The 19,931-nt window shown below is 46.2% G+C and overlaps 1 protein-coding gene across 1 annotated transcript; it reads left to right on the plus strand.

Moving 5' to 3' along the window:
* The first annotated feature begins 9,446 nt into the window (after positions 1-9,446).
* MCFD2 (multiple coagulation factor deficiency 2, ER cargo receptor complex subunit) lies at positions 9,447-18,857 on the plus strand. Its single transcript, XM_068987012.1, has 4 exons — positions 9,447-9,528; positions 14,789-14,949; positions 15,908-16,067; positions 17,379-18,857. The coding sequence occupies exons 2-4, from the start codon at positions 14,801-14,803 to the stop codon at positions 17,505-17,507; spliced, it is 438 nt and encodes a 145-aa protein (XP_068843113.1). The 5' UTR covers positions 9,447-9,528; positions 14,789-14,800; the 3' UTR covers positions 17,508-18,857.
* The last annotated feature ends 1,074 nt before the right edge of the window (positions 18,858-19,931 follow it).

Genomic DNA, 19,931 nt, shown 5'->3' on the forward strand with positions numbered 1-19,931 from the left:
TGGGTCTCCTGCATTGCAAGTGGATTCTTTACCCGCAGAGCAACCTAGGAAGCCTTAATGTTGCTTAGAGGAGATTAAACCATAACAGTGGGAATCTGGGAGGAAAGGTAGAAAAAGAGTCAGTGTAGGAACTGGTTTATGAATTACCTTTATCCACCAAGTAAATCAGTTGATATAGTCAAGTTAATTTATTCTGAGCAGGCATGTGTCAACATTTTACCAAAAAAAAAAAAAAAATGCAGTGTACTGAACTAACCTGTACTTTAAAAAAAGTACTAAAAGCTAAATGGAAGCAGCCCAGATCCCTAAAGGTCAGTTCATGGAAGGATCAGCTAGTTCAATGTCCAAGCTACTCCCAATTTGTCAATGTGTGATTTATCCAAAACTTAAGAGCACTCTTGAAAATACCCAATGAATATTAAGATTTTTTTTATGAATACCACGAGGAGTATTTGTTATTCAAGATAATCTTCAAGATATTATTGTCACATATTCTAATTTAAAACATTTGTATTCAATTATTCTAGAATATATTTTTCTTCATGAATGTGAGTATGTTCCATAAATGTATTCAGTTCTGTTTCTTCCAAAACACGTTAAGATGCTTGTAAAATAAATTAAGCTTTCTGTTAATTGGATAGCTAAGCTCACAAGAAAGTAGGGAACATTCTTGATGGTCCCAAGGTTAACAGGGAGTTAAATTGGCGGGGCAGCGGGGGTGGAGGATGCAGGAATGTTGGATGAGCTGAGGCAGAGGCTTCCCTGGGGGTTTACTGGACTTTGAATTTTAATGGATGCAGAGCAATGGTAGAAAGACCTTGGGTTAACAAGAATAAAGAGGTAGACCTGGTGCTTTCCTGTAAAGTTAGAACTCTGAAAGGGCTATACCTGTGGTGAAAGTATGTACCAGAAATGAAACTGCAGAAATGCACAAGGAAATAGAGGATGTCCTGTTATAACCTCTTTATTTGGTTTAAAAAAAAAAAAACTTCCCTTGAGAATTTAACCCTTGAGAAACCTGTACTCAGGTCAGGAAGCAACAGTTAGAACTGGACATAGAACAACAGACTGGTTCCAAATAGGAAAAGGAGTCCGTCAAAGCTGTATATTGTCACCCTGCTTATTTAACTTATATGAAGAGTACATCATGAGAAACGCTGGGCTGGAAGAAACACAAGTTGGAGTCAAGATTGCTGGGAGAAATATCAATAACCTCAGATATGCAGATGACATCACCCTTATGGCAGAAAGTGAAGAAGAACTAAAGAGCCTCTTGATGAAGGTGAAAGAGGAGAGTGAAAAAGCTGACTTAAAACTCAACATTCAGAAAACTAAGATCATGGCATCCAGTCCCATCACTTCATGGCCAATACATGGGGAAACAATGGAAACAGTGACAGACTTTATTTTCTTGGTCTCCAAAATCACTGCAGATGGTGACTGCAGCCATGAAATTAAAAGACTCTTGCTCCTTGGAAGAAGAGCTATGATAAACCTAGAAAACATATTAAAAAGCAGAGACATTACTTTACCAACAAAGGTCCATCTAGTCAAAGCTATGGTTTTTCCAGTAGTCATGTATGGATGTGAGAATTGGACCATAAAGAAGGCTAAGCACCAAAGAATTGATGCTTTTGAACTGTGGTGTTGGAGAAGACTCTTGAGAGTCCCTTAGACTGCAAGGAGATCAAACCAGTCAATCCTAAAGGAAATCAGTCCTGAATATTCATTGGAAGGACTGATGCTGAAGCTGAAGCTCCAGTACTTTAGCCACCTGATGCAAAGAGCCAACTCATTAGAAAAGACCCTGATGCTGGGAAAGACTGAAGGCAGTAGAAGAAGGGGATGACAGAGCATGAGATGGTTGGATGGCATCACTGACCTGATGAACAAGAGTTTGAGCAAGCTCCAGGAGTTGGTGAAGGACAGGGAAGCCTGGCATTCTGCAGTCAGTGGGCTCACAGACAGTCAGACATGACTGAGCAACTGAACAACAACAAGTGACCAGGTCTCATTTAGTGTGCTTTGCTCTCAACGCTAGCCTTCTTGGAGGACTTTGGAATTCTTGCCTCCCTTGGCTGAACCATGCTGGGGCTCAAGGGACTGAGGGCTTGAGGATGCTCTCAGGCCCATCTTCCTAGACATCACGCTCAGTATCACTTCTTCATTGTTCAGGTTTCATACTGGGCCCCCTGGGGATTGTTGTCTCCTGGAAAATACCCAAGGGAAAGTGGGTACTCTACCCTCGTCTCCTCTCAAACCCAACCCAAGTCATGAGCTCTTGAACTAGATTGGGATAATTTTTAAAGGGATTCTGCCCAAATTAGTGCTTGTTGGACTACCAGGGAAAACAAGATTTTGAGAGAGGACCAGAAAAGAGGTGGAAGTGAAAATCTTATTCATTCATGTCCGACTCTGTGACCTTATGGACTGTAACCCGCCAGGCTCCTTTGCCCATGGAATGCTCCAGGCAAGAATACTGGAGTGGGTAGCCAGCCATTCCTTTCTCCAGGGATTGAACCCAGCTCTCCAGCATTGTAGGCAGATTCTTTACAATCTGCCACCAGAGAAACCCAAGTCTTCCAAAAGAGAGTGCTGTCCTCTTGTCGGGGCACCTTCAGTGAAGGGTCCAGCAGGGGAGCCACAAGAAAGCACTCAGCATTAAAAATCAATCAGATGGAGGGAGGAAGGAAGAGCTGACTTACTGGGCCTGTTGAGTAAGAACTTCCTTATCCCGCTTACTCTTCTCCAGTCCAGCCCCCCACTCAACCCTGGTGTGGTAATAAACAGCAGCATGCAAGATGGGAAGATGTGGTGATTGAGAGAGAGGAACTTGGCTTTTTATCAGACAACTTTCTGTTCTAATTTTTTTTCTAGCTATATCCATGTGTAACTTAAATCCAACAAAAATTTTTTAATTAAAATTCACAAAGTGTACATTAACCATTGTATAGAATTAAATAATTATGCAGATTACCATTCTAAATGAGTGATCCCTAACTCCAACTGAGCTTTCAAGTCAGGCAGGAAAGTCTTCTATCTCTTCTAGGCAGCTTGCTGTCCCAGTTTCACAATGATGGTTTCAAACTTTGACCCAGCTGCCTGCCCTTCCCCCAGTCACAGCACTCCCAGAACTAGTGGGCTTCCCTGGTGGCTCAAGCAGTCAAGAATCTGCCTGCAATGCATGCGGGTTCAATCCCCCGGTAAGGAAGATGCCCTGGAGGAGGAAATGGCAACTCATCCCAGTATTCCTGCCTGGAGAATCTCATGGACAGAGGAGCCTGAGGTCGCAAAGAGTTGGACACAACAAAAGCAATTCGGCATACCCAAATTTCAGGCTAACACTCATCTTAGCTTTATATCCATTCTCTCCTGCCTCCTCAATAACCTTATTCTTTCAGTTTTTTCCACTCTGCTCTTTTCAATATCGTCTTTGCTGGGCTCCTTCTCAAGATGATTTTGACATGCACAAGGTCCTCCACCTGAAGGACAGCCCTTCTGGATCCTGTGTCCCCCTCCAGTTACTTTCCTTTCCCTCACAGGCAAACTTGAAAGGCTTGCCCACACTTGCTATATGCAGTCTTACCTGCCAGGCACTCACCACCCACTGTACATTGGCTGCTGTCCAGAATTCCACGTAAACTGGTCTCTGAGCCCGCAGTGACCTCGCATAGACAAATCCAGTTCCCATCTGAGTCCACATCTTGCTTGGCCTCTGTGTCCCTTGGGAATTCTTTGGACTGCAAATAACTGTCTTAGAGCAGCTTAAACAAATAGGAGTCCTGTGCTCTTAAGAGGATATCTGGAAGGAAGCAGCTGCTGGTGTTGGTTCAGTGGCCCCAGAGCATTGGGGTAGTCTTTCTAAATCCTCTCCCACTTCCCTCCATGGTTGAGGCTGTACATCCTCATTCACAACTGGAGGAAGGGGAGAGGTCTGCACTTGTCTCTTTTATTAGAAAAACAAAAGATTTCCCAAGTTCCCCCTATGTTTCATTGCCCAGAACTGTGCTCCCTGGTCATCTAACTGCAAAAAAAGGATGGGGAAGTGAGTGTTTAATGTATTTTAGCCTTTATTGTAGAGATAGACAAGAGAGAAGGGTGTTGAAAATGGAAACTGGGCTACCACCCACCCTAACTAACCAGTGTTGGCCTGGTGTCTCTCTTGGGTTTCTTAAAGCCTACGCACACCCCCTCTTTCCCACATACATATTTAACCTGGGGGGTGGGGGGTGGGGCACTCACTCCATACAGGAGGTAATCCTAGGCAGGAGTCTCAGCCAGCTCCTGCCTACCACATAGAGTCCAGGTTCTCTGTGTACTCCGTAGGACCCTCTTTGAGGTTCAGGTGTAGCTTATGGTTGGATGATTTAAGCCAAGTTCATTGTCTGCTAAAACGAGAAAGATGGGATGTACCAAGTGTTGGAGAGAACGGGGACCAACAGAACACCATATGCTCTTGCTGGTCGAGATTGACGCAGCCACTTTGAAAGACTTTTGGCGCGATCTCGTACAACTGAACACCTGCGTTCACTCTGAGCCGGGTGAATACCTGACACAGACGTGAGCAGGTGTGCAAGAAAACGTGTTCTGCAAAGTTTGAAGCAGCATAATTTATAACCACCTGAAACTGGAAACCACCCAGACGTCCACTGATGGTAGAAGGGAAAAGGGAGCGCATACAGAAATGAGGATGAATGTTCCCGACGTACACACCATGTACAAATCTCAAAGTGCAGTGTAAAGGAAGCTCTAGACAAAAAGAGGATGTGCTGTGTGGTTCCATTTATAGAACAAACAGAAACAAGTCAAAGCCGCTCTGTGGTGTTAGCAAAAGTCAGGATAGCAGCTGCCTGTCAGGGAGAGGGTGGTGCTTGGAAGGGAGCACAGGCAGGTCTCCTAGGATGCGGGTAATGTTCTGCTTCTTGATCTGGGTGCTGGTTACACGGGGGCATTCAATTCCCGAAAGCTTATTGAGCTGTATGCTTTTCTGTACGTGTACTTTTGTGTGTACTATTGTGAAATAATAGAAAAAAATATATATATATATGCCCTTGGTTCCTGGCACAGAGCTGTAATTCCATTGTAATTTCATAAGTGACGGGAGCATTAGGAGCATCTTTGTTCTAATATTTGGCCTTTCACTCTGGTTCGTGATGATTTTTAAATCCCTTGGAATTTCCTTGGTGATTGGAGGGTCCTTTGTTCTAATGTGGTGACCCTTGGTGGGCCCCTGGATGGCTTCAGGATGGGTCTAGTCACCGAAAGACCAAGCCATGACTAGACAGGTGGAGCTTTTAGCTCCACCCACTAGCCTCCAAGAAAGGGAAAGGACTGGAGATTGAGTTAATCATTGATTATGTCTGTATGGGGAAGCCTTCATAAAAATCTCAGTGGTACAGGGTTTGAACAGCTTCTGGGTTGGTGAGTATATCCACATGTCTGCAGGGTGGGGTACCGCAACTCCAAAGAGACAGGGGCTCCTGTGCTTTGTGCCTTTCCAGACCTCACTCTATATATTTCTTCATCTAGCTGTTCATCTGTACCCTTTATGATAACCTGTACTATAAAATAAACTGGGAAGTGCAAGTAAATGTTCCCCTGAGTTCTGTGAGCTGTTCTAGCAAGTGATAAAATCTCAGGAGGGAGTCATGGAAACCTTCAATTTGTAGCCGAGTCCAACAGAAGTCATGGTTAACCTGAGGACCTACTTACTGAGCTTGGAATTGGAAGTGGGCAGCCGTCTTATGCAGCTGAGTCCTTTCCCTGTGGGGACTGTACTAACTTCAGTTAGTGTCATGATTGAATTGCATTGTAGAACACTCAGCTGGTGTCGCAGAGAATTGTTTAGTGTGGGGAGAACACCCCACACACCTGCTGTCACAAGTATTGTGTGTATGAGTAAAGGAAAACAGGAGTGTGTTTTTTCCTGAACAACTGTGCATCAATAAGCTCTAAAGAAGAAAACCAAATCAAAAGGCAGGGAAACACAGTCAATGCACAATGTGAAGAAATAATAAAACTCCTTTCTTTTCAGAAAAAAAGAGAATAAAAAACATAAGAGTAGACCCCAGTCAGTAAGCCACATCCAGTCCAGTCCTGCTGGACAGAAACAAGGGGTGTCTTCCGTGACCATGTATCAGGTTCTTGTAGGGAATCTGGCAGCTCTTCCCTTGTTAACAAGGATGACCACCGTTGACCAGGCTTGAGATTTTAGGGATACATGACTCCCTCCATCATTTGTTAAGCTTCTGGTCAAGTTTATGCATGAGTAATCACAATCATATAACTTATCTAAAGTCTTCAAATGGTTTTCTAATTAAAAACTATATTTCCCGGCCCCCCCATAGGTAATATATTTGACTTTTTAAAAATGAAAACAATACAAAAAGATATAAAATGAGGTCTTATTCTCACCTCTGTTCTCTTTTATTAGTTTCTTGTGTATACCTCAAATGTTTCTTTTTGGAAAACAAGCAAGACCAGGAATAAGAATATTTAAGTCTTACAGGGTCTCTGTGTGCTCAGTTGCAGTGGAGGTAATTCAAAACAAAGCGAGTAGAGAAGCCACCTGTGGTCCCCACCTGTGGTCCATCTTTGCTCCCTTGGGGCTCTATCTTATCTCCTGATAAAGCTGCCTCTTCCCTGTTTCCATGTGTTCTGACTTCAACTTGGATATTCAAAGAAAATTGTTTATTTCAACCCAGCAAGGCTCCAAATTGTGAGACTCAGCTAGTTTAGGTTGTGAGCTGCACCTCATCAAGTCCTTCTCTCTCACCAAGGCCTTATTTTCTTTAACCTCTGCTTTCAAATCCGTTCTAATCTGGATTTGCCACTCTCTTGAAGGACTTTGCTGAAAGCTACTTTAAAAAGGATGAAAAAAAGGCAACACTCTCAAGTGTTCTGTATTGTTCCTGAGATTTCTCCAATAATACAACTTTGGTTAGCGTGTGGGTTTTTTCCAAGGTCTAGCAAGTGACAGCAGTTCAATTCTTTACTACTTAACATGTTGGTCACTAACTTTCCAATATGGAATAGAGAGTCTTCACCACTGGCTACCTTAATCTTCAGTTAGCCAATCCCACATTTTAGTATTTGGTTTTTATGTTCTACTTCTAGTAACAAGTTATTTGCCTGTTAGGAATGGATTCAGCTACAAGTTCTAGAACACTCTATAAATGGCTTAAACAAATGTCTCATGGACTAAAATGGGGCAAGGGAGGTCAATAAGGAAGTTCTCACAGTAGTTTAAGTAGCGGATGATGGTTTCCTGGGTGTTAGTTATACCTCAGTAAAGCTGGGGGTGGGGGGGAATGTAGCTCCTAGAATCTGGCTTGAATAACTAAATGGATGGCAGTGACATTTGCTAAACTGGGAAAAACAGAGAGGTACATGTTTGGGGGTGAAAATATTTCAGTGGGCCAAGTTAAGTTTGGGATCCTAGTTAGACACTCCTGTGGAGATGGCAAGTAGGCAGTTATTTTGAGGAGTCAGGACTTTACAGGCTTGAGGTCACTGTTAGAAATCTTTTTTTGGAGTCATCTGCTTGTAAATGGCACCTAAGACCACATGATTAGATGAAATCACATAAGCAGAATGGATAGGTTGACAAAGAAGGGGACTAAGGATAGAGCCCTAAGCACCCCGCTATTTATAGGTTGAGAAGTAGGTGAGAAGTCAGTGAAAAGAACCCAAGAAAGAACAGCTAGTGAGGTACGAGGAGGACCAAAAGTACATGGCATCAAAACACAAGAGAAGGTGTTCCAAAGTAGGAATGACTGACAGTGAGAAATGGTACTGAGAGGGAGAGTGAAAACAAAGAAGGCACCACTGAATTTGCATGGAGACTGCAGTTTCAGTAATGCAGTGGAGAAGAAACCACAGCAAGATGAAATGATCCTGGGGATGGCCTATTAGATGGGGAGCAATCGGTGATTCAAGAGAGAGATGACACGGGATAAGATCCACAGAAAAAGTGGAAGTGTTGGATAAATAGAATGAGAAATGCTTTATCCATCTATCAGACACTGAACTTGTTGAAGGAGACCATTTCTTGTTTGTACTCATTTCTCAGGTTAACTCCTAGCACAGAGCCTAGTCCCTAGGAGGTACTCAAGAAGTGTTAATGAATGAATGAATAAACAACCAGGTGGAAGAATGGATGGACGGCAGAGGGAGAGCTGAAAAATGAACTAGATCAAACTAACTCAAACTTCAGAGTAAGGAAAGGAGGAGTCTGGGATTAATAGGGTGTCCTCTATCCTCAGGTGGTAAAGTATCTGCTTCTAAAGCGGGAAACCTGGGTTCAATCTCCGGGTCAGGAAGACTCCCTGGAGAAGGGAATGGCAGTCTACTCCAGTATTCTTGTCTGTACAATCGCATGGGCAGAGGAGCCTGGCTGGCTACAGTCCATGGGGTCACGGAGATGGACATGACTGAGCAACTAAGACGCTGCTATCCTGCCACAATGGTCAGAGAAGGGAGGAAATAATTTTCTGAGCTATTAAAACTAGAAAGTGGTACTTGATCCTAGACAATATTTTCACCATCCATGTTTCTTTCTTCATTCTGCCAACCCATAAAAAGATAGGAAGCCTGGGTGCTTGATTCTCCGTTTGCAGACTCCCAACATGATTCAACCAGGTCCCTGCATTATCTTCAATCCCTGGCTGAGCCCACAGCAGTTCTGTATTTCCTAGGCTTATCTGAGTTTTTTCCTTAGAGATGCAGCTTAACCTATCTAAGTATACCTGAAGTACATTGCTGCTGCTACTGCTGCTAAGTCGCTTCAGTCATGTCCGACTCTGTGCGACCCCAGAGACTGCAGCCCACCAGGCTCTCCGGTCCCTGGGATTCTCCAGGCAAGAACACTGGAGTGGGTTGCCATTTCCTTCTCCAATGCATGAAAGTGAAAAGTGAAAGTGAAGTCGCTCAGTCTTTCTCCATCCTAAAATTGGTCCCAGGGCCCACGGTTGGTGAGCAACTGCAGGGGCTAATGGCTTGAACCTGACAGAACTGGAATGGCAGGCAACAATTTTTTTCTTCACGCTATTATATTTTTTCTTAACTTGCAGTCAGAGAAACCCAGGAACCTGTAGACATGGAGCTGGTGGTGGAGCTGAAAGTCGGTTTGGGGGCCAGTTGCATCTGCCATACAACGTCATCAACCTACTACATTCCTGGGGGCTTCCGGGCTTGCCTAGCCCCTACGGACTTGGGGGTTCAGGTGGTCCAACCCAGGATCCAACCGAGTGTCGCCCTATGGAAGGTAGACAGAAGAGATGCCTCCGCCCAGCCCTTACTGGGCCTGAGGCCGTTACACGTGGAATCACCCCAGAGGCCTGGATCAGGCACTGGTCAGAGGCGGGGCCCGCGGCGCCAATGGGCGGGCAGAAAGGGACGCGCGTGCGCACAGCGGGCCAGGGCGGGGGCGGAGCCGAGGGAAAACGTACTGAAGACGGGAGCTGGCGAGGCTCATGCTGGAGGGCTTCGCTTTGGGGGAAAAACTGGTGGCAGCTGGTGGCAGCGAGGGTGAGTGAACCGGGGGCCTCCCGCGATCCGGTTGCGGCCTGTGACCCCTGTGACCCGACCTTGGAGGACGAGTTCCGTGGGGCGGCATTCAGGAGTCTGCAGCGGGGCGGAATCCTGGCCTTCCTTCGGGGGGTCTCGGGGCTTCTGGCTAGGGTTGGAAGGCAAGAGCGCCCTGGGTGCGGGTCTCGGACCCCGAGCCGCAGCGGGAAGCTAGCCGACTAGGAGCAGAGCCTCCCTCCCGGGGCATATGCCGTAGGGGCTTTAAAACCTGATGGGCCGGCCGGGGTCGATCTCCACGCTCTTGGAGGACCTGCGGTGGACCTGCGCGCGGGCCCGAGTCGTTGCTGTCGGTCTGCCCCTGGTACCCCGTCTCTCTCTGGGAGAGACAGCAAACACTGACGGGGGCCGAGCTTGGCCAGGCTGTGCCAGGGGAACAGGGAGGCGGGGAAGCCGGTATTCCTCTCTTGTATCCCCTGTGTGAGCATGGCACCGCCATCCACCCAGATGCCCAAGCAGAGACCTGCACGTCATTCTCACATCCTGCACGCTTTACCCATCCACATCGAATCCATCACAAATCTCTCTTGGGTACGCCGACTTCTCCACGCCCAGGTCCTCTGCTCTAGCAAGTTCAGGCCACCATCATCTCTCCCCTGTGCCCCTTCTCCATCCTCTGTGCTTTGTTATGTATTGGAAAGCCAGAGAGATGGCCTTAAAACCGAAATCTGATCACGGTCACCAGAACCCTCCCCCCATCCCCTGATCTTCCTTCTGTGGATCCCCATTGCGCTTACAAGCTCTTGAACATCGCTTTCAATGCCCTTGGTGACCTTTCTTCTTTTTTACTTTACTAACTCATCCATCTCCACTATACTGTCTTCACATTGAATCCTTTTTAGTTCCCAGATTGGACCAAGTTCCTCCTAGGCTTAGGTGTTTATGTTCCCTCTACCTAAAGTGCTATCCTTTAATTGAAAAAAATCATCCTTCATATATTAACCTAGGTGGGGGTTGGGGCTATTGCCATACCCTACAGCTATCCCATTTACTGGTCTTTTCCACTGGGCCTGTCTGGTTCTTGTCACACAGATTATCCTATCCTCAGACATGCCTGTCCTCAGAACCTTGTGCAGCACCAGGCTGTTTGGTGAAGTTGTTGTTGTTGTAGCTTAGTCACATCCAGCTCTTTTGCAATCCCATGGACTGTAGCCCGCCAGGCTTCTCTGTCCATGGGATTTCCCAGGCAAGAATACTGGAGTGGGTTGCCATTTCCTTCTCCAGGGGATCTTCCCCACCCAGGGATTGAACCCCATGTCTCCTGCATTACAGGCAGATTCTTCACTGCTGAGCCACCAGGGAAACCCAGGAAACAGTTACTTAAATGTATAAATGAAGCATGGCAGCTCCCTCCCAAATGAACAAATAGATCAAGTTATTAACTGCCTGCTTCTCCAGAACCAGTTCTCAACCCCCAGCCCATGTAGGGGTTTGTCTAGGAACTTGGTTCTTTCCTTACTTTCAGTCCAGAACCATGGCAGTTTTAAATGGAGAAGTACCAGTCAGAGTTTTTCTTTGACATCGACTCTGGGTACAGGATGTGTGGCTACTTTGAGTTTGATTCTTAACTGAGGGCGGTAGCATGAGAGAAAAGTTGCCCACAACTCATGGGAGGAAGGCTGACTCCAAACTTTTTGGTGCTGATAAGACTAAGGACACAATGAGAGCGGGCCAGGCCAAACCACTGCTGGGAGGACTCCCGAGGGAAGTTATTTTTCTAGCTTAGGTCAGATCCTCTGTGATAGGGAACAACACATCTGGGTTCCAGGACCCAGAGCCCTCATACAGAGTGAAGCCATGCTGTTCCAGGTGAGCTCAGTATTTTGTTATCAATTCACGAAAGGAGTAAAGGAGAGACAGAGAAAATAGCTTCCCCATTTTCACAGAGGGAGGGAAAGAGAAAAATAAAAGGAGAACAGCAGGAGACCATATGTTAAGGCCAAGTGAGTGTGAGAGACCGCAGACTGAGGTCAGAGGAGAGAACAGTTGGCTTTGGCTGAGAGAACACAGAGATGACATTTGAATTGGGCCTGGAAGGAAGAGGGCGGATGGACAGGTGGAACAAATGGGGACAAATGCCCTAGGACTGGAAGAGGCTGCTGGAGCCAGGAGGAAAGCCCTGTTACAGTCAAGGCCCTGTGGGAGCCGGCTGCCATCAGTGGTCTGGCGCTTCTCCCCAGAACTCCTGTGAAGGATGTCTCAAATTCAGAAATCTCTCCTCCTCTGGATTTTTCTCTAGCCTAGCCTTTACACTTTCTGAAAGGCCAGTGAACCCAGGAACTCCTGGGGCTTATCTGCCAAGCTCTTTGCTTATGGCCTTGAGCTAAATAGTTGGGAGTGTGGATGATGCAACTTGTTCTTTCGGCGGAAGGGGTTGCTAATATTTCCTTTTCAGTGTGAGCAGTATGGTTTGTCAGGTGGCAGTCAGATTCCCTGTTCTTCTTGTAGCACTTGCTAGGGGGAGTTTCTCTTCTGTGTTTGCAGATTTGGCTTTTGTGGTGGTCTCAAGGTTAGAAACCAGGCACAGCAAACCAAAATGGGGTAAGCCCCAAATGGATGGTTCTTGGCCTTTATCCCATCTCCTTTGAAGAGGGGATAATTTGGACTCAAAGTTACTGTATTACCAAGCACTTGGTTGCTTTTTGGTGTTATTCCAATAGAACCTCTCCCCCACCCCCCACCCCTACCTGATATACTGAGTGTCCAACCACATGGTTCTCAGAGATGGTGCCATGGGTCTGTTGATCACTGAGCTCTACTATTTGATAGATAGCGCCAAAACCAAGTTTCATCCTCAGTTACATTGACATCAGAACCTGGCAGTGTATGGGTGAGTCTGATAACCCCCCAGCTCCCAAGGACCATGGCATGAAGGCTGAGAACCTCCAGCCTCTGTGCAGGAACTGTGCCCAGTGCTGTGAATGTGAATCCAGTCCCCAGCTTCACAGAGCCCAGTCCAGCAGAGGGTACCGAGAGGTCATCAGACGTGTTCACAGGCGCATGCACAGCTGTTGTCAGCAACAGATAGGACCTTTCTGAAGAGAACCACTTAGGAGCATATGGGAAGACCTTCTAAGCCAGACTTGGAGTCGAATAAGGCTTGCTGGAGAAAGAGACATCTAATGCATTATGAATCTTAAAGGCTTGCCCCTCTGGTCCCTCCTGTCCCAGAACTGCAGTGTGTGGTCAGAACAAGCTGCTCTTCTCTGGTTGGGGCAGTCTTTGCAGAGAGTAACCTAAGACCTTGTTTTCAGGTACCAGGTAGAAGGGCAGTGGCCTCATCAGTGTCTGGACACTTCTCTTTGGTAAAATTGGGATGTAGTTTCTGGCTGTTCCTGAATTATTTTCTAGAGATGAGACTCAACCAGAATCCCCCTTTTCATTCCATCCATATAGAACTGGAACAAAATTATGGGATGAATTGCATTAAATATATATTTGTAAAGAAAAAACATGCTTATAGTAGAAATTTTAGAAGCATTGGAAAAGTAAAGAGAAGAAAAATAAAAGTCACTCCTAATCTCATAATTCAGAAAGTAATCTTTCTTAATAGTTTTTAGTCTTTGTTCTGTGTATGAGAAATATACATACATTGTTTTGTTTTTTACAAAAATGATTTTTTTTTTTTTTTTGGCTGCACCACGCGGCGTGGGATCTTAGTTCCCCAACCAGGGACTGAACTCAGAGCCACAGCAGTGAAAGCCCCGAGTCTTAACCACTGGACCACCAGGGAATTTCCCCAAAATGAATGATTCTTTACAGACTTTTGTAGCCTGCTCTTTTTCATTTGGTGTATATTGAATGTCTTTTTCTATTGTGAAATATGACAATTGCATTTTGATGTCCCTATTCAGTCACGAGACTCGATGCTTCTTTTTACACCTAGAAGTTATATATCCCAGGGACCATTGTGTCCTTAAAAGGGAGGGTATACTGCTGATATCCAGCAAAGCGGGTTTGGGAAATTTTCCTAAACATTGTGGGATGGCATTTTCCTAGGATGTCACCCTCCAGAGCCTCTTGGGGTAGCCGAGAGGGGCCAGAACACCTCTGAGGAGAGGTCTCCTGGCTGTCCTTCAAGTTCTTTTTTTATAGAGGTCAGTCTGTAAGCCCTGGAAGGATCAGGACTTTCAGTTTAATAGCAGGTAAGGCTGCCTGAGCCTTGGTGGAGTATAGGTGGGAACAGGCATTCCTGCCCTCGGGGAGCTTGCTGTGTAGCCAACTGTTTCTCCTTGTTGACTACGACTCCAAGTCCAGCCAAACCCGAGAAGTACTAGATAGACCTAATCCCTGTGGAGCTCTCCTCCCTGGTGCTCTTTCTCGTGGCTCAACTCTTTGCCTCCCTCACAGCCCTGGGAGGTGGATGAGGCAGGGGATAATGTCCACTGCCATGGGCCTTGATCTAACCCACCCACTGTTTCCCCGAACCCCTGTCTCTGGGCTCACTCTGCCTAATACCTTCCCCATTGCACTGCCAGATGAGCCATTCTGAAACCACCTCTGCTCTCATCTCCCTCAATGGCTCCCATTCATCCCCAGGCAATGTCAGCCTCTTTGGCCTAGCATGCAGAGCTGCCTCCAGCATGGCCTGGTCAGCCTCTGCAGCCTGCTGCCCACTGTTCCATCCACTTCATACCCTCTAAGCTCAAGTCTGACTCACCCACTTGGAGTCTCTCTCCCACTTGTCTGCACCTATCCTTCTACTCACACCTCCCATTCGTCCTTCAGTTCCTGCACGTCCACTGCACACGCCTCTATCTGGACCTGCTGAAGTGTCCCCTTGTCTGTTAACCTCTGGCTTTCTCTAGCCCAAAGGACACTTCATCCTCTGAACTCTCAGAGGGTTTCATCTTTCTTTAGTACACCTCACTTTCTGCCTTGATTAGTGCTCTCGGCAGGAAGTATTTCTCTCACCAAACTGTAAGCTGCTCTAGGCAGGAGTGCTCTCCAGATCCTGGTAAGCTCTCATTGAGCTGCTTGGCATTCTGAAGGGGCTTCGGGAAAGGTTGTGAACCCACCAGCCCATTTGAGTGATGGGGACCTGGAGAGCCCGAGGTCATCCTGCAGTCTGGTGGCGGAGCTGGCCAGTTCTCTTCCCCAGCCCTGCTCCTTCACCCAGTTCCCAGGAGTGTGCTGTGTCAAGTCTTGAAAGAACCTCAGTTCTGCTGTTCTTGTCTTCACCTTCTTGTTCCCCACCTCCCAGGTACCGGTGACCATGAGATCTCTGCGACTGCTCAGAATCCCCTTCCTGTGTGGCTTGCTCTGGGCCTTTTGTGCCCCAGGTACCAGGGCCGAGCAGCCCGGGGCCAGCTCCTCCCATCACGGCAGCATGGGCCTGGATAAGAACACAGTGCATGACCAAGAGTACGTATTCAGCCAGGGCTGTGGTCCAGGGGCCTCCCCGTCTGCAGCTACAGCCAGCTACAAAGGCACACGCCGTCCCCTTTGCCTTCTACTATTTGTCTAACCCCTTGACATTTTTCCAAGCATGGTGTTTATTCCTTGTAGCCACCTGTAAGTCCAGGTGTTCTTGTTTTGCCATCACATCACAGATGAGACCCAAAAAGGATGAACGGCTTTCCTGAGTTCATTCTGTCTCTCTTTTTCAGCACAGACAGGCAGATAGACACAGACACCAGCAGCAGTGGCAGAGTCCAAAACAGAGCTCGGGTTTCTTGCTTATGACAAGATCTTTTTCTTTTTTCCTGGCATGTTCAAACATTGTATCATTTGTTGGAACTTTTACCCTGGGCCAGTTAGCCTCACACATTCTTGCCTACAATTCCTGCTCTATTATCCTTAAATTGCTTTAAGAAAAAAAACACATTAATACCTCCCCCAACAATGTTAGGTAAAGAACCTGCCTGCCATTGCAGAAGACCCGAGAGACATGGGTTCAGTCCCAAGGTCCAGAAGATCCCCTGGAGTAGGAAATGGCAACCCACTTTAATATTCTTGCCCAGAAAATTCCATGGACAGAGGAGCCTGATGGGCTATAGCCCAAGGGGTCGCAAAGAGTCGGATACGACTGAACATGCACACACACCCCCAAATGTTATGACCATATTCTAATAATAAAAAGGAAAAAGCAGCCATAATCTTGCCAGCATAACAGATGAACTGTTTGATTTTTTTCCCCCCTACTCCTTTCATGGCCTTGCCTATGTCTATCTTCTTGGAGAGTGGTCTGCCACTGTTTCTGTTAGTTTTTCTGCGATGGACATACTTGAAGATCTTGAACTTTTCAGAGTCCTTAAGATTTCAGCAGGATCCTAGCCCAGTACCGCTGCCAGGTGGTCTGAGCTTCACTGTTGGTCTTTAGGCATATCATGGAGCATCTCGAAGGTGTCATCAACAAACCAGAGGCGGAGATGTCCCCACAAGAGCTGCAGCTCCATTATTTCAAAATGCATGATTATGACGGCAACAATCTGCTTGACGGCCTAGAACTCTCCACGGCCATCACTCATGTTCATAAGGAGGTAGGTCGGGCAGAGGCCCGGGGGCAGCACCTTGGAGGGGCTCCTCTGGTGACTCGGTCCCTGCTCCTGATGGCTTCCCCTGTCCCCGTGCAGCACTATTTCTGCTTCTCCTTCTTCCGCTCACCTTCTGCTCTGCCTTTTTTCCTGGTCAGAGGGCCTTCTCACACAGCGTGACCAGCTAAGGCAGGGCCCCAGAGCCTGCCTCGGATCTTTAGCGAGTGCCACTGGCATTCCCACCATGTGCCAGGGTCTGAGAACTAGCTGAAAGGCAGACCACATTCAAAAGGCAGGACTACAGCTACATCACTTGGGAAGAATGGCCTTTCTGGGCCAAGGGATCGAGGGATTTGATGATGAGGGTTTGGGAGATACAGTATGGTGGTCATGTCCTGGTTATTATCTCTAATTTGAGAGGTGAGGAGACTGAAACTCAGATCTTATGCCTCCGTATCTAACGTCTGTTCCACTTGACCACACTGTAATCTCAGGAGAGGAGGAGAGGCAAAGGTGGGGGGGCGGGGAGCGTGTGCTCACACCGGCTGCCAGCCGAGCCGGGCTGTGTTTGCTCTGAAGGTAGCGGGGAGCACCAGTGGCTTTGCACAGGAGCCTAATGCAGTGTTTTCTGTGGGAGGCAGACTGATGGATGCTAGCAAAGACTGGCTTTGAGAGAGGAATTGGGAGGCGAGGATGGTGGTGGGCAGGAGAGGAAAGGGTCGGGACATGGGAGAGGTGACAGAGGACGAACTGGCCACAGATATGAGCAGCATTAGCTCAGCCCTTGGCAATGTGAGCCCTGCCACACCTGCTTCTGGAGCAGAAGTGCCTTCACCTCAGAGACTGTAATGGGGTCTACTGGTTGGCAATGCCTTCTTCCTCTTGTCCTGACCCCGAGATGTCTAGTGTGGGCTCTCGCCACTTTAGCAGAGCTGACCTGTGGGAGGGCCTGGGCTGTGAGCTTTTCTTTAGGATAGATTTGTGGGTCCTGGAATCTATGAAACTCCGAGTTCTCTGTAAGCCAGACCCAGCTTTCTACAATGAACGTGTATGACTTTGGTAATGAAAAAAGAATGAAAAGTATTTTTTAAAACAAATCAGCAAGGGCCTACTTTGATTGCCTTGTCCTTTTAACTGCCAAATATAATTTTTCAATTGGGTTGTTGTGAATTGACTCTGGATCTAACATGTGGCTTGTGATTTCCAAGAAGTAGAAGTACTACATTTGAAGGAGTCTATGGACATTTTATTTTGGACATTAACCAGGCACTTTCAGTAAAAGATGCAGCTCATTATGGTGTGATTTGTACCTTGCAGGAGGGAAGTGAGCAGGCACCAATGAACGAAGATGAGCTGATCAACTTAATAGATGGTGTTTTGAGAGACGATGACAAGAACAATGATGGATACATCGACTATGCTGAATTTGCAAAATCCCTTCAGTAGACCCGATCTCCCAGTTAAATGCAAATCTGACCCATCATAATGTGATCGGACACTTTCCGTAATGCAAAATAACTCATTTCCAAAATACTGCTTTGGTATTTTGGTAAAAACCTGTAGCAACTTGTTACACTGGGGTGAGAAAGAGAAATCAAGAGAAATAAAAAAGCAGAGAAATGGGACCTACTGTAGTCCCCAAGTACTGTTAAATATCTTATTGGACAAGGGCTTGATAAAAAAAAAATCCTTTTAAGAATATTGGATGATAGGAGCTGAGCACTCAGGAACTTGGATGGAGCATGCTGCTAGGCTCTTGGTTTTAATTCATGCTACCTGGAAAGTAAGACAAGCTTTTGCTAACTGGACACACTTTTCAGTAACTGAAGGAATGGAATGAATGCCAAATGTTTCCCCTGGGGGTGTCCTGTCTCTTCAGAGGAACGTGGTCAGTATTCTGTGAAGTTCCCCTGGCCTAAATGATTACTTGTTCTGGTCAAGGGAGTATTTATTAGGCTATTCAAAGCCACAGATCAGAAGAATGTCAAATAGCTGAGCTAGCCAGAGTCTAAGATTCTGTATCTCCTGGGACTTTGGGAACACCACACCACTGACCTAAGTGATTCACCGTTTTCAGTTTCTCAGTATTTTATAATAGTACTGCCACATCCTTACACTATCTTTTATGTCTTCTTCAACCAAGGAGAGACCTCAATTCTAAAAGTGTTCTCTACTTCTCATCATTAGGAAACATTGTAGCTTTCTAAGTATTTGTATTTAACTCTTGTTTCTAGGGTTTTGTTTTTGCAGTTTAGAAACTCTTAAGAATGTAAGGACTTTATCCCTTCTGCTTGATACTGCAGAGGTGAACTACCAGCCAGTCTAGCCTAAGTGACAAGTAAATTCTTCACCAAGCACAGTGATTAACCTGACACACACGAGACCTAGAAGGAATGTTGTTTAAATTACCTCTTCTGCCTGAATACGTGAATTCTTTCAGATCAGCAGAAAAAGAAGCCTAAAAACTCTTAACAGTGTGAATCTCAATTGTAACTCAAAATCAGAAGTGGCTGCAGATTATAAGTTGGTTTATGGAATGTGATGGATATGCTGTGATAGGAAACCTGAAATGATGGTTGAATGGGTTAAAAAAAAAAACAACTGCATAAAATTTGCTGTAAGATATATAGACTTATTTTCTGTACTAAAGTATTCTTATAAGAAAAATAAGTATTTGTTAAACTGGTTTCCTGTGTCAAGTATTTGTGCAATCAGAGCTGAACTGTAAACTATTCTTGTAATAACTGGTTATTTTGAAAGATTTATATAATGAATTCTGGATATATGACCAATAAAACTGATGAAAGAGCAGTTGATTTTGTCCACATAGGCTTGTCCTACCACGCAAAGGGTTGGTTGGTTTAATGCCCACGTTTACAGGTAGGACCCATCCCATGGGCTGGGACCCTTTCTGGCACTACCTTGTTCCTTTCTGCAGGGGTAGATCTAGGGTTCACAGTCACTTTCCTTCTGTAGCCACTTTTTTCCTCTGCATAAAAGCACTTTTTGGACCGTCCTTCTCTGGCCAAGTTCAGAGTATGACGACATTGTCTAGGAAAATACAGTGTTTTCTCTTTGAGTCTCGGAGACTGTTTTTTCTTAGCCAAAAAATTTAAATTAGATAGCGTTATTGCAAGCACCCTTGGCCCAAGCAGGAAGCACAGTCGCCCCTGGATTTTTGGAAATGACACTTTGTTCTGCCAGTTGAAAGGAGAGCAAAGGAAGAAGTTACCATTGCCTCCCTGACTCCCATCCCCTGCCCGAGACCCCTGGGTCTTGCCCCTCTTCATCCAGAGCTGCCCTTCGGGATGGATATAGTGAGCAGACCCACGGTTGAAAGAACCTTGTATTTGGCAGCTAGGAAGTGAGGCAGCTGGAGAGGAAGAGGCAGATTCCTACAAGGTAGAGTCACCCAGTTACACAGACCAGACAGACACCTCTTCCCTCCTCCCCAGTTGGCTGCACTTTGAAATTGTTCCACACTGGCCTATATGGTTAGCCTGCCTTTCCTCATAGGAAATTCCCTGTGGGTGCACCCCCACCGCCCCCACCCCCACCACTGCCTGGCCCACAATTACCCATCACGGCCCCTTTATCTCCTTTCCCCTATGTGAGGTGTTGGCTGTCCCAGCCCGCCTCGATTTTTCAGGTTGTATAAGGAACATCTCTGCTCCTTAATTTCTTTATCTCTAAAATGGAGACAAATACACAAATACACCTGAGAGGCCGACTTATAACACCACAAGCTTTGAACTCAGGCAGAGCTGAGTTGAAACCCCAGGCCTGCTATGCTGTTAAAGTTCTCTAACTTTCTCATCTAAAAACATAGTGAAATTTACCCACAGAGTGGTTAAAAGTATTAACAAAGTG

This window comes from Capricornis sumatraensis, chromosome 1 (assembly GCF_032405125.1).
Source record: "Capricornis sumatraensis isolate serow.1 chromosome 1, serow.2, whole genome shotgun sequence".
NCBI lineage: Eukaryota > Metazoa > Chordata > Mammalia > Artiodactyla > Bovidae > Capricornis > Capricornis sumatraensis.